This window comes from Phalaenopsis equestris, unplaced genomic scaffold (genome assembly GCF_001263595.1).
Source record: "Phalaenopsis equestris unplaced genomic scaffold, ASM126359v1 Scaffold000649, whole genome shotgun sequence".
NCBI lineage: Eukaryota > Viridiplantae > Streptophyta > Magnoliopsida > Asparagales > Orchidaceae > Phalaenopsis > Phalaenopsis equestris.
This window is the reverse complement of record NW_018165089.1, coordinates 101,825-115,923: the sequence shown is the minus strand read 5'-3', so window position 1 is coordinate 115,923 and position 14,099 is coordinate 101,825. Positions and strand designations below refer to the sequence as shown.

The 14,099-nt window shown below is 36.5% G+C and overlaps 1 protein-coding gene across 2 annotated transcripts in view; it reads left to right on the top strand.

Annotated features, from left to right (window-relative positions):
* Positions 1–1,802: 1,802 nt before the first annotated feature.
* The window catches only part of LOC110030075 (trihelix transcription factor GT-1-like), a 40,937-nt gene continuing 28,640 nt past the window's right edge, over positions 1,803–14,099 (top strand). For both annotated transcript variants that reach the window (XM_020732624.1, XM_020732625.1), the window contains exons 1-2: positions 1,803–2,404; positions 11,466–11,504. In XM_020732624.1, the coding sequence (XP_020588283.1) occupies positions 1,858–2,404; positions 11,466–11,504 (586 nt within the window). In that variant the 5' untranslated portion in view covers positions 1,803–1,857. The remainder of the gene's footprint in view (positions 2,405–11,465; positions 11,505–14,099) is intronic.

Genomic DNA, 14,099 nt, shown 5'->3' with positions numbered 1-14,099 from the left:
CACACGGGCTTGTGATATGACACAAATCCAAATGCGATTCATAAAAAAGAAAGTTAAAATGATTACAAGGTTACTCAATATGAAGAAAATTTACAGTAATAAATTAGCACAATTATTGCTTCCATCAAGAGTAATAATTGAAGTAAAAAAAGTGAAAAGGCATAAGTAGCATAGCAAGATTTGACTGACAATCTTTCAAAGTAGCTATGAGTCTACAACAAATAATAAGGATTAACGTTACTAACTAGGAAGGATCTTTTAATAAAAAAATAGTTATTTATCTCGAGGCAACAAAACTCGACGCTTTCTGATAATACAATGATTCAACTAGAGATCCTACATCATTTAGAAAAAAAATATAAATGATTATGCAATTAAACTTATTTATTCATTAGGTGTAACTTAATCAATATGATTATTATTATTTTTATTATTATTATTTGTATTATTATTATCTTGTCATCAAATTATTATTATAATATTTTTTTAGAAGTGAAAAATTATGAACCTAATTGACTTGAACTAACATTTTTAAAATAATATTTTATTTTGTAAGTTATTTGGATGGGGGGATTCTAATTTATGAAGTAAATTTTTTGGGGGCATTACATGCGTAACACCTAACCTAATAACTGTAAAAATGACATCTTAACATCCCGCGGGTTCTTAAATCATGTTTCTCTTTCTGTTCGCCTTAAATTAAGGATTTAGCAAATTCCATTCGAAGATGGTTTAGCAGAATTTAAAGAAGCTGATGCGCACGTAAGCGGGTGGGAGGAAGGGAGAAATCGGAGTGTTTCCTTTCTCATTGGTTTTTGGTAAAAGCAGATTGAGTGGAATGTATGTAAATCTTCCTTGTTAAAAAAAAATGAAATACAATTACACCAACATCTCGACTTACTTGAGTTCAACATGAGCACAAATAGTAAACGCAAGCTGAAGGGAGACTCTTCAATTGTACTCGGCGCCACTACACAAATACAGACGCCCCAAAATTTCCTAGGGTGTCAAAAATTGGAGAAATTTTTCCATACGGAGTACATACATAGCTCTATGTGTGTACTCCAGTAATATGTTGTCATGTGTGCTATGTCGGACCACCTATAAAAAAATTAAAGTGAAACCGCGAAAATTATTGGAGTGGAATCACATTTATTTTTTGGTAGGGTTATTGGGGGTTATTAAGAGGTTATTGGAGGTTATTAGAGCATTATTGTGGCATTAACTCCAATGGCGCCACAACAACTCCCAAATAACTTTCAATAACTTCTGTGGTTTCGCTCCAAAAATCCCCAAATAATCTCTACGGTTTCATTTCAATAACCCCATGCATTAACCCGCAATAACCTCCGTGATTTCACGTTAATAACCCCACAATAACCTCCATGTGGCGGCATGCCGACATATTATTGGAACTCCGCACGCAGATTTGCGTACATATTATGTATGAAAAATTTTCTCCAAAAATTGACCCAACGTGCCACCCGACTTGAAAAATCCGGGTTAAGTTTGACCCAAAATTTTTTGAGTCAAATTTGGGTTAGAGAATTCTACCCGTTATTATTCGAGTCAAGTTTGAGTTTAAGTTGAACCTGAAATTCATAACATAACCCAATAAACATAAAATTTTGACTTGGGTTCGGGTTAGCGGGCAAGTTTAGATTCCAATCTTAATTTTGGATCCATTTATTATCCGTGTTGAGTTCAGATTATCATTTTCAAAGTAAATCCATATCCAACCCGCTGACTGAAATTAACATCTCTAAAAATTTTCCCCTCAAATAACCCCCTCAAATAACCATCCAAACAAATCAAACAGAAGGGCTTCGCTTCTCTTATGGGTATTACTTCTCTGAGATGTCCTTTTCCCTCACTCTAGAGCAGCTTCTCGCCTGCGGGGATTTTCCTTTCCAGCGAAGGGGAGAAGAGGATCAACTCGACGAGCCAAGGAAGAGAATGACCATGAGCGAGAGCAGCTGCGGTGACGACCATGAGGCTAGAACCCATGGCCCTAATCCCAAGAAGCGTGCTGAGACCTGGGTCCAGGAAGAAACCCTTTGTCTCATCGCCCTACGCCGCGAGATGGATCGTCTCTTTAACACTTCGAAGTCCAACAAACACTTATGGGAGCAGATCTCTGCGAAGATGAGGGAGAAAGGCTTCGAGCGGTCCCCAACCATGTGTACTGATAAGTGGAGGAACTTACTGAAGGAGTACAAGAAGGCGAAGCACCATAGTAGAGTCAGTGGAGGAACAGGAGGGGGCGGTGGCGGGGGGTTAGCGAAAACGGCATGTTTTAAGGAGCTTGAGGAGTTGCTTAAGGAGCGTGGTCATAAGAATTTAGCTTGCAAGGGTTGCGTTTCGTTGAAGAGGGTTGACTCCTTCTTGCAGTTCGCGGAAAAAGGTATGCAACGTTATCTGACATTAACAAGGCTGGAGTTGGGTGACTTCGGCGCTGTCGTACTTGGATTACAATTAGGACCTGGGAATTACTTTGTGCACATATGGGTAAGAGATAACACTATCTGCCCTAGGTCTAAGATTAGATGGCAGCATCTTGCATCTTTTTTTTTTTTTTTCAAGGGAGCAGCACATGAGCTTTGTTGCTTTTATGCTCAATGGGGTGCTTTCACTTAGTGATTAATCAGTTGCTATCGGTGGATGTGAATTTGTGGTCTAGCCACGATAGGTTGATCTATTTGAGCGGTGGCAGTAGATGCATTACATGAGACTCATGCGTTTTCATTTCTCAATGCTGGATGATGGAGGAATTTGTAATGTCTAAATCTCCATCCATTCCTTGCTTTTCATATTGACAAATGGCATATTGAATTTTGATACACCTTAAGTTGTACAGAGTATGGCATGCATTACATGAGACTCATGCGTTTTCATTTCTCAATGCTGGATGATGGAGGAATTTGTAATGTCTAAATCTCCATCCATTCCTTGCTTTTCATATTGACAAATGGCATATTGAATTTTGATACACCTTAAGTTGTACAGAGTATGGCAAGGGGAGGCTGAAACTATTACCGAACCTGCAAATTTTTCGTGCAAATATTGTGGTTCGTCCTTTCACGATCTTACTTTTGCGGGCTTGTCCTGACACATTGTTTCCTATAAAGTGGTCATTCAAGTTCAAAACTTTTGACCTGGAGAGCGTAATTTTCTTTGATGTGGAGTATCTGAACGACCTGTAGTTGTCTTCTATTGAGCTAGCACGAGTCTCTACGAGGGTGTTTGGCTACAAGTAGAATTTATGGTAAATAAGATTTAGTAAATCCGGTAATTCCAGATTTATCATATCCAAATATTGTTAAATTAGAAATAATGTTTGGTTCATTTAAGATTAATTCCAGTTAAATCCATTTGATATGTTTGGTATAAATCTTTGTGAAGTATTTTATTCATAAGCTAAATTCATTAAATCTAACTAATATTTGGATATTAATGAATCCGGATTTAAGTCACGAAATAAACGGGACAAAAAAATGGATTTAATATGACGTTAGATTTATCGAACCCAAATATGACATTTAGCTGGATTTTCGTTAAAAAATTACGTAAATTCTATTAATAGGAGCATACCAAACACCCCTACTTGCTGGAAAGTGAAGAAATGTGGAGAAACTATATTTTCTTTTTCCCTCTTATTGAAATTGCAAGCTTCTCCCTTATTATATGGGGGACGACTTAGAGAAACATAATTAAGACTATTACAACTTATCAAATACAAAATAAACAATGAATGAAAGACATACAACATAATAAGAAAGAAAAAAAAAAGAATATTGTTAAAATAAAAAACTCCCTCCATTACCACAAATTACCTGTGGGCCCATATGACAAGTTGTATGGCCCACCTAATAGGATATAATTCTAAACTCCTGGTATTTAAGTTAGTGAAGCTGCCTGAAGGTAGGGATTTAGTGAAGACATCAAGGATTTGAAGATGAGTTAACATGTAGATTAAGTGAATAATGCCACCATTAATTTTTTCAGAGATAAAGTGTGTATCAATCTCAATGTGTTTGGCCATGTCATGATGCATAAGGTTCTTTGCAGTACTAATAACAACTTGGCTGTCAAAAAACATCTTTATGAGATTGATTGCAGAGCTTTTCAACTTATTTAGTAACCTTTGGATCCACATTCTTTCACAAATTCCCCAAGTGTTCGGTATTCAGATTTTGGACTAGTTCTAGAGATCACTACTTACTTCGTGACTCATCCATGTGACAAGATTTCGTCATACATGAGAACAATACCTAGATGTGGATGTTTTGTCTGTGAGTTTTCTTGCCCAACTAACATCAATGTAAACTTTTGCTTCCCTGTTGTCTAATTTTTTTAAAACAATAACTCTCTTTCAGAGGTCTTTTTAAGATACCTTAATATCTATAAATCACTTCCAAATGTTTTTTCTTTGGACTATTCATATGTTAACTCACAATTCTGACATAATAAATGATATCAAGTCTAGTGTGTGACAGATAGATAAATTTTCCCATCAATTTATGAAATCTACCTTGTTAGAAATTATTTAGTACCAGTTTTGGTTATTTCCTAATTGTTGTATTTCCTAATTTATGACTTTTTTTTTTATCATGAAATAGTTATTAGAGAGAGATTTGTATTACATATTTTTTCTTATTTTAGAATCATTATATCTTGTATTTATATCCTTTTCAATAACAATAAAATTTATCTACTCAATTCCTATAGCCTATATGGTATTAGAGCCACAGATCTTACCCTAGCTGCCTGAACTTCCCTGCAGGCTTTCCCTTGCAGTTTTTTCAGCAGCCAGATTTCGTCCCTATGGTCCCTCCTCTATAGGTTTCAGCCACAAACATCCTTTTCTACAAGCTCTTCCGCCGCTGGTTGATCCTCTACTGGCTGTACCACCATTTGACCTTCCTCATGCTGGCTAGATCTCTTTCCAGGATCGTCAAAACTCCCTCATGCAGCTAGATCTTTCCCTTGCATGCCCTCTTACTACCGGAACTCCCTCCTGGCTACTGCAATCTCCTCTCACAGGCCTTATTTTGTTGTCAACTGCATAAGGAACTGTCCACGTTTATGTATCGACACCCAAACCTTAGTTTTGGCTCCATCAGAGTCATGGCGGATTCCTTCACTACCGAGCTTTCATCTGTGTTGTCTTTGAGTCCACCAGAGGATTGACACTTACCTCATCCTCTCCGCAGACCGGAGGACATGACAATCCCATGAATTTTCTGATTATCACTCACAAAATCGACAACTCAAATGTCCTCCGAAGGTCTCAAGCTCTTTCACTGTTCGTCAAAGGTCAGAGTAACTTCGGCCTTCTCACAGGTACGATTCGTGAACCTCTAAAGACTGACCCACCATGTGCAGCTTGTGAAGTGGAGAATTCAATGGTTATGTCACATCTGATGAATTCCATGGAAACCTCGATTGACTGTTCATACCTATTTATTCCGTTTGCTAGTGCTCTTTGGACTGCTGTTCGAGATATCTACTCGGACGTAAGAAATTTTTGACAACTCTATGAAGTTTCTAATAAGATTCATGAGGCGAAACAATGATCAAAGACAACGACACAGTACTACAAAGACTTGATTGCCTTATGGATGAAATGTAACATATACTATGCTTACACGTTGGACTGTCCCACGGATCCTTCCCTCTTCAAAAAAATTTTGGAAAATAATTATGTGTTCCAATTTCTGGCCGGCCTAAACAAGGATCTCGATGAAGTCTGCAGCCGTATACTCACCGAGATCCTCCAAGAAAGCCGAAGACTTGCTATGCTCGGCAACTCCACTAATTCAAGCGAGTCTTCAGCCTTGGTCTCCAATAGTGCTCCACACTCTGCCACGCTGTCGTGCACCAATCATGGTGCTCTACACCCCACGTGTGATTTTTGTTACAAACCTATCATACCTGTGGCAAGTGTTGGAAGCTCCACTGGAAGCCGACAAATAAATCATCAATCAAATCTTCCCTTGTTAAAGGTCTCACTACAACCTCAAAATCCACAACAGTTTAGCCGCCCCCCTCTCGAACCATCCCCGCCGAATCATCAGATTCCATCAAGAGTCAGATGAAACACTTAATTAAACAGCTTGGATCTATTCAATTTTTCTCTGGCCCGCCAACCTTCGATGTTCGTCAATGTAACATTTCTATGAAAATCATTCGTTTTACTTCTAGTTAGTGGATTATTGATTTAGGTGTCACAAACCACATGACCAGATGCTCTTAATTCTTCTCGACATATGCTCCGTGCTCCGGACGAGACACTATTAAAATTGCAGATGACTCATGTAATTCTATTCCTGGTAAAATTTTAGTAGAACTAACAGCCAGGCTGACTCTGAAATCCGTGGCACACGTACCTTTGCTTACTTGTAACCTTTTATCGGTCAGTAAGTTGACATATGACCTTGATTGCGTTCCTTAATTTTCTCCCCATGTCTGTGCCCTTAAGGATTGTCTTTTGGGGAGGATGATTGGAACTGGACTCTATTTGTTTCAAGAAAATGACATTGTTGACGTGGACACTGAATCTCATAGTTGTAGTTTTTACCTGTCTACTGCTTGTCCAATTATGCTTTTACAATATCGCTTGTGTCATCCTAGTTTTCATTATTTAAAACAATTGTATTCTCTGACATTTATTGATAAAAAATCATATACTTTGAAATTTGTCATTCAGCTAAATATCATCGTGTACCATATCCACCCACGGTTACACTTCTTCCTCTCCATTTTCACTGTTTATAGTTATTTATGGAATCTTCTCGAACTGCAAGCTATACCAATAAACGATGGCTTCTTACTCTAATTAATGTTCACACTTGGATGACTTGGAATTAGGTATTAAAGGACAATTCTTAAGCTATAGTGATCTTTAAAAAATTCCACTTCTTTATTTTGACAATATCCAAAACCTCTATTCAAGTTCTTTGGACCAACAATGATCGCGAGTACTTTAACTCTATATCGAAAGAATTCTTGGTGAGTAAAGACATCCTTTATCATAGCTCATGTGTGAATACCTCTCAACAAAATGAGATAGCTGAGCGAAAAAACCGAAACCTTTTTGAAGTGGCTCGTTCAATTATGTTCCAAACTAATGACCTTAAATGTTATTGGAATGACGTTGTCCTTACCGCCACTTATCGGACCCCTTTATTCGTATTCATGTCGTGTATTCCTACCGATCGGTTCTTCTCCATATTAGATCCCAAAATGTTTGTGGGTGCACGACCTTTGTTAGGTACACAACCTTGACTTAGAATAAACTTGATTTCCACTCAATTATGCATTTTCCTCAGCTATTCAACCACTCAAAAAGGCTCTAAGTGTTTTGATTCTACCAACAGTAAAATCTACGTGAGTTCCGATGTCAATGCCCCTTATTTCCCTAACACTGAAGCTAGGGGGAGCTAGATTTTCTGGACACTGTTTCTTTTCCAACCCTACTCCTACAACCATTATATTTGTTGTAGATTTCTACCTACTCCTACAACCATTATATTTGAGGAACCTTCAGTCTCACTTGTTCTGCCACCAACCAGACCAACATAACCTTTATCCACTCTCCGTGTCTATACTCAGTATACCAAACCCTCGGTTGAGACTCATCCCAATGCCCCTACACTCGAGCCCGCTGCCTCGCTGCTCCGCTTCAGGTCTTAGAATCTGCTACGACCGACATCCCCTGAACGATGCTATCTCAACCTATGGGGATCACTCTTGTTCTGAATGAGGAGTTGAATTTCCCCATTGAGGTACTTAAACAATTATGCACTCTTTATCCCATAGTAAAATACATTTCATTCCACAGTTTATCTCCGACTTACAAAGCATTTGCCACTTCTTTGATGGATCATTGTCTCCTATCCGCTATTGAGGCAATATTGGCTGACTCGTACTGGAAGGCTGTAGTCATGGATGAGATGAATGCCCTTTGGCACAACCATACTTGAGATGCTGTTGATCTTCCTTGAGGAAAGAAAGTAGTGAGTTGCATGTAGGTTTTTCGGCATCAAATTTAACTCCGATGGATTTCTTTGAATGCAACAAGACGCGGTTGGTCCCCTAAGGCTATTAACAAATATATGGAATTGATTATGAATAGACAATTGTTCTTGTAGCTATACTAAATGCCATTCGGGTTTTGTTATGCCTTGCAGTGAATCTTGATTGGCCCGCACCTTAGCTGGATGTCAAGAATGCTTTTCTTAACGACGATCTTGCAAAGGAGGTGTATATGTCTCTCTTACCAGCCTTTGATTTAACCTCTTCCTGTGGATAAGTGTGTCGACTGTGGAAGTCTATTTATGGATTGAAACAATTCCCCTGGGCCTAGTTTGGCAAGTTTGCAAAAGTTGTTGTGGGCCTTGGTTTCTGTCAGGTCTAATTTGATCACACGATGTTCTTTTGCCACTCATTCAATCACTGTATTGCCATCTTCATCGTCTATGTCGCCGATATCTTACTCACAGGTAATGATCAACTGTTCTTGGAATCTCTCAAAGACATCCTGGCCGCATCTTTTGAGATAAAGGACTTGAGTTCTCTTCGGTATTTCGTAGGCATGCAAATAGTTCGGCCCTCTCAGGACATTAGTCTTTCTTAGTGCAAAATCTCTGACATATTTACTAACCGAGACAAAGCTTCTTTTTGGCAAATCAGTAGTTGTTTCGATTGATCCCAATGAGAAATTGACAAACATTCCTTATGCCGTTCCAGTGAACAAGATGCACTGCCAATGCCTAGTGGGGAAACTCATTTACTTAGCTCATACGCACCTGAACACTTGTCATGCTATTTGTATAGTCAGTCAGATCATGCATGATCCTTATGAGCACCATCTTATCGCTGCCCATCTAATCCTCCACTACTTAAAAGACTCACCGAGCTCAGGTTTGTTGTTTTCTCATCACATCTCACGCTCGATTGCAGTTTATACGGATGCCAATTGGGGCGGGTTCGTCCATGATCAATGATCTACCTTGGGTTATTGCTTCTTCATATGGGAAAACCTTGACGCGTGGAAAAGTAAAAAACAGTCCGTGGCTGCCCTTAGCAGTGCTGAAGCCGAGTTTTGTTCTTGGTATGTGAAGCCCTCTGGTTGAGCATCATGCTCCACGAGTTAGGTATGCCGGTCTCCATTCCTTTGCAGTTTTTTTTGTGACAATAAAATCACCATCAATATTGCCCATAATCTGGTCTAACATGATCGTACTAAGCATGTGGAGATCGACTGTCACTTTATCAAGGCGAAGCTTAATTCAGGAGAAATTTATGTTCCTTTTGTCCTATCCACAGAACAACTCTTATATATTTTTACAAACAATATTCCTTGACCATTATTTAATAATTTTAAATCCAAGTTGAATATGATTGACATCTATGCTTCAACTTGAGGGGAGTGTTGCAAATTTATTTAGTTTTCTTTTTAGTTATTTCCTATTTCTTGTATTTCCTAGTTTAATACTTTTCTTTTATCATGGAGTAGTTATTAGGGAGAGATTTGGGTATTATATTTTTTCTATTTTGGAATCATTTTATCCTATATTTATACCCATTTCAATAGCAATGTATTAACCTGCTCAATTCTCAAAACCTACATACCTTTTTACACTAGGCTTTTTTCTCCTTGAATGTAACTTTTTGTTAAATCCATAGGAATCTCAATTGATTTATGCCCCAACATTCCTGTATCTTATAATGGGTCTAGGATGTACTTTCTTTGGGATATAATAAATTTCTTATTGGACATAGCCACTTGCATGCCAGAAAGTGCCTCATAACTCCTAGATTCTTGATTTTAAATTTAGTGGTAAGAACCTCCTTAATTTTTTCCCAATCTCTTTTTTATCATCGTCTATCGGGATCGTATCATTTAAATAGATAATGGTATAACTTTCTTTCCTCACTGTGCTTGCTTTATGAATAGTGTATGATCTGCTTAACATTGGATGTACCAATTAGATTTTATAGTATTGACAAACTTATCAAGTTTACTACATGGAAAGCAATATCGTTAACATTAATCATGTTTCCTCAGCGAAGTTCGTCAACAAATGAAAAACTATGGAAACTCCATGTTATAAAAATCATAAAAAAAGGATGATTGACCTTGACAAAAAAAAGTGGCTTAAACAAGCAACAAACATTTGACCTTAGTTTGATTGCATAGCACTACCAAGAGTCACCGGGGCACTTAGTCTATCTGGTACTACATGAATAAGGTTTCTTCTCTCTCCCATAAAAGGAAAAAAAAAAGAAAAAAACAAAGTGTGTTAATTAAATAAGAGAAAATGGGCAATTTGATACCTTACCGATGATATCCTTGAACAATTGGTTAGATCAAGAAACTGATGGAGAACACCATAATTAGACTTTAAGAAGCTTTATATAAAGCTTTTAAAGGATATACATGGATACTAAACAATTGATGGACTATTGATTGGCTGTTCAAATCTAAAGCGCAGCCACAATCACTAGCTTTGATGCCTCAAAAATTGGGGAAAGCAGCTCGCATGAATATACTTGGCAAAGATTACAAATGTTAGGGGAATTATAAATTGTATCGCCATGAATTTGTTAATGTTCTTATGATTGGAGATTATGTAAAAATGCTGAGAAGCATGTTCATGGTTTCTAATGGTTATGAAAATAAATAAAGTTGAAGAATTTCAATCTGTATATCATTTTTAGTGGGTAAAGAGGGGAGTGCAGTGAGTTGGTTTCATGATAGAGTGGAAAGAATCAAGAACTGAGAGAGTGAAAGAACTCGACTTTTATTCTTGTCCAATTGTAATCATGGGTTAATTTACTGATTGATGTACTTTCAAGCACCGAACTAATGCTTCTTCATGCTTGATATGTTGTAGTTTTAGATCTTGCTTGAGAGTCCATTTTTTTAGTTGGCTCTGTGCATTTTTATTTATTATTCAAAGCAAATGGTAATAAGCAGAACACTCTTTGATGGGGCACAAAAAGAAGTTAGGATGCCATTGTGCAATGAGATTCCATTTATTCTTAAGCTGGCTCGGTGTATCTATTGTGGAAAACTCTTTAATTTTTAAAAGAAAGAAATATTCCTATCCGACTTATTATAGACAATTCGAACATCATATAGTGTTAGGCATCTTAATTGTGGTTGTAATGGGACCTTTTAGTGTCAGGATGGAAGGAAATTTGTTGATTGTTTAGTACTGCTTAATGGTTGAGAAATGTAACGAGTAAAGAAATTGGAAGTGGAAACTTAGTCGTTTCAGCTTGTTGCTTGCGTCATTCATCCATTCAATCTCTCCACAGCATTTTATTGATCAAAATCTCCCTTCCAGAAGGCTGGTTTTAATGCCAATGATTTGTATATGTTTTTTTCGTTGAAACTTCATCTGTAGAACTTATGAACTTTGAGGGTTATTAATAATTTTTTTCTGCTGAATCAGGTCTTGAAGATGTCAATCTTCTCTTTGGACCCACAGAAGGTATTGTATTATATCTTCACTTTAAATATTTCCTTTACTTTTTTGTGGAGATGATAGTTCTGGTTGCTAATTTTGATCCATTAATTATGAAACTCCTAGATATTTGAAAGTTAAGCCCCTTCTTGCAGGCAATGTTAAATTGTAGTAATTATTCTATTAGTTTCTGTAATGGTATTGCTGGATTTTGAGGAAGGTTTAATTTTTTTTATATTCTATTATTGGTTTTTTCTATTTATAAAAGTTAGAATTATTGGTATGTCTTAATTCATATTTCCTTCTTTTATTTTGTGAATTATAGCCGATGTTATTAGTCTTCTAATGTGGGAGGCATCTCCCTTTATTTATCATGCAATCATTTCTATGAAAATGAGGTGAAATAATTCTTTTTCCCCTCCAAGACCTACATGGTATCAGAGTTGGTTATCGCCTTTGAAATTGCAATCGAATTCCGTTGACTGGGTAATCCATGAGACTTGTTGAGAGTGGCTTCGCTTCACTCCGCTTTTACCCAAAAGCATTGAGGAACGTGACAATCTGCTGGCGCGACCTTTGGTGCGACCTTCCTCCGTCGAGGTTTCCTCGTGAGATCTTCCTCCAGTGGAGTTTCCTCCCACGATCTTCAAAGTTTTCCTTGCGTCGTTTGTGGGAAGCTCTAAATTCGATCGCTCCTTTCCCTGCTATTTTCTATGGCATCGTCGCATGGTGACTTTTTTCTGAACCAATGATCTATTTGTTCGAATTTGTAACTGTAGACACTGGAGGTGGGTCATTGATACTGCCCTACTTTTCTCAAGCAATAATGTTCGAAATTCAAAGAAATTCTATTAGATCGACACAATTCCAGTAATTTCAAAACCATCTCACCTCACCCCATAGCTCATGTAATGGGTGTGTTGGTTGAATATTTTTCTCAGAATTTACCACCTTACCTTATAGTTATAAAACTTAATGGATGCAACTACCTCGAGTTGGCTCAATACATAAAATTGACAATCAACGGGAGACAAAATTGAGTATTTAACCGTAGAAATTTTAAAACCTATTGCTAGCGGTCAAAATATGAAAAAATGACAATTCGAAAATTCTCTGATGATGACATGACTCATTAACTCCTTAGAATATATTATAGAAAAGCCTCATCTATTTTTTTGCGCTGCACAAGATATCTGGGAGGCTGTTTGAGATCTCTAGTCTGACTTGAAAAATTTTTCACTAACTTTTGAATTGAATACTTAACTTTGAAAATCTAAACAAAATGATTGTGATGTTACTACATATGGTAACACTTTATGGCAGGAGCTTGATTAATGTTATGATGTTATTTGAGAGAATTCAAATGATTATACTTGCCATAAGAAGAGATGAACATTAATTGGTTTAACAAAAATGACAAAATTATGGTGTGAATATTTCAAAAATCATGACACACAAATGAGACATGTTGGAAGTTTTATTGTAAACTTAGAAATTGGAAATCAAAATTTAAGCGTGAAGTTCGAGCTTATCAAACCACTACTGAAGACACCCAGGAACTGCTTGCTAACTCAAATGCAGCCCCTTTTATTGAAGGGCAATTGTGGCGCTTGCACAATTTATTTCAATCTCCGAAATTGTCCCTAATTTCGTCTTGCTCCTTACTACAGAAGAGTAACTCTTTGACCACTTATCTGTTAGGAGTTATTTCTAATTTCTCTTATTAGTGAATAAATGATTCTTGTGCAATTAATCACATGAGTGGTTGTTTTAAATTATTTTTCTCCTATATACTATATGTAGGCAATAAAAATGTCAAAATTGTCGATTATTCCCACTCGGTTAACCCTTCGCGATGTTCTCCATGTTCCTAATCTATTGTATAGTTTGTTGTTCATTTGTAAAATTACTGCTGATAATCAATGCCAACCTAACTTTATTTCTTCTTGTTGTGAGATTCAGGAATTGATCATGGGGAAGATAATTGACAATGCTAAGAAAAAAATTGAACTCTATTATTTTGACGATACACTTGACTCAAATAAACAATATCAAATTATTGGTTTAAATTCTGTTTTTAAAGGCAATAAAATTATGTTATGGCATAATATGTTAAGGTCGTTCTAATTTTTAATATCTAAAATACTTGTTTCCTAAATTTTTTGAGAATATAAATCTGTCTTTGTTTTAATGTGAATTTTATCAGTTTGCTAAATATCTTCGTTTATCATTTTCTCTATAAGTATACAAATAAACAACATAGTTTACTCTGATTAACAACGATATCTGGGGTTCTTGTGAAAATATTACACATCCCTGGAAAAAAATGATTTGACTTTCACTCATAATCACACTAGGTTAAATTGAGTTTATTTAATGAAAGAAAAATATGAATTAGAAGTTATTTTAAAAACTTTATATACTATGCTATACATAATTCAGAAAATCATGCAACTTTTATTGATTGAAATAGTCGAGAGTATTTCAAAAATATTTTGGGTCAATTTTCTCAAAAAAGGAATAATTTATCGAAGTTTTTAAGTAAACACTTTGCAACAAAATGACGTTAAAAGAAAAAATAAGCACTTATTAGATGTTACTTTGGCATTATTATTTATCAAT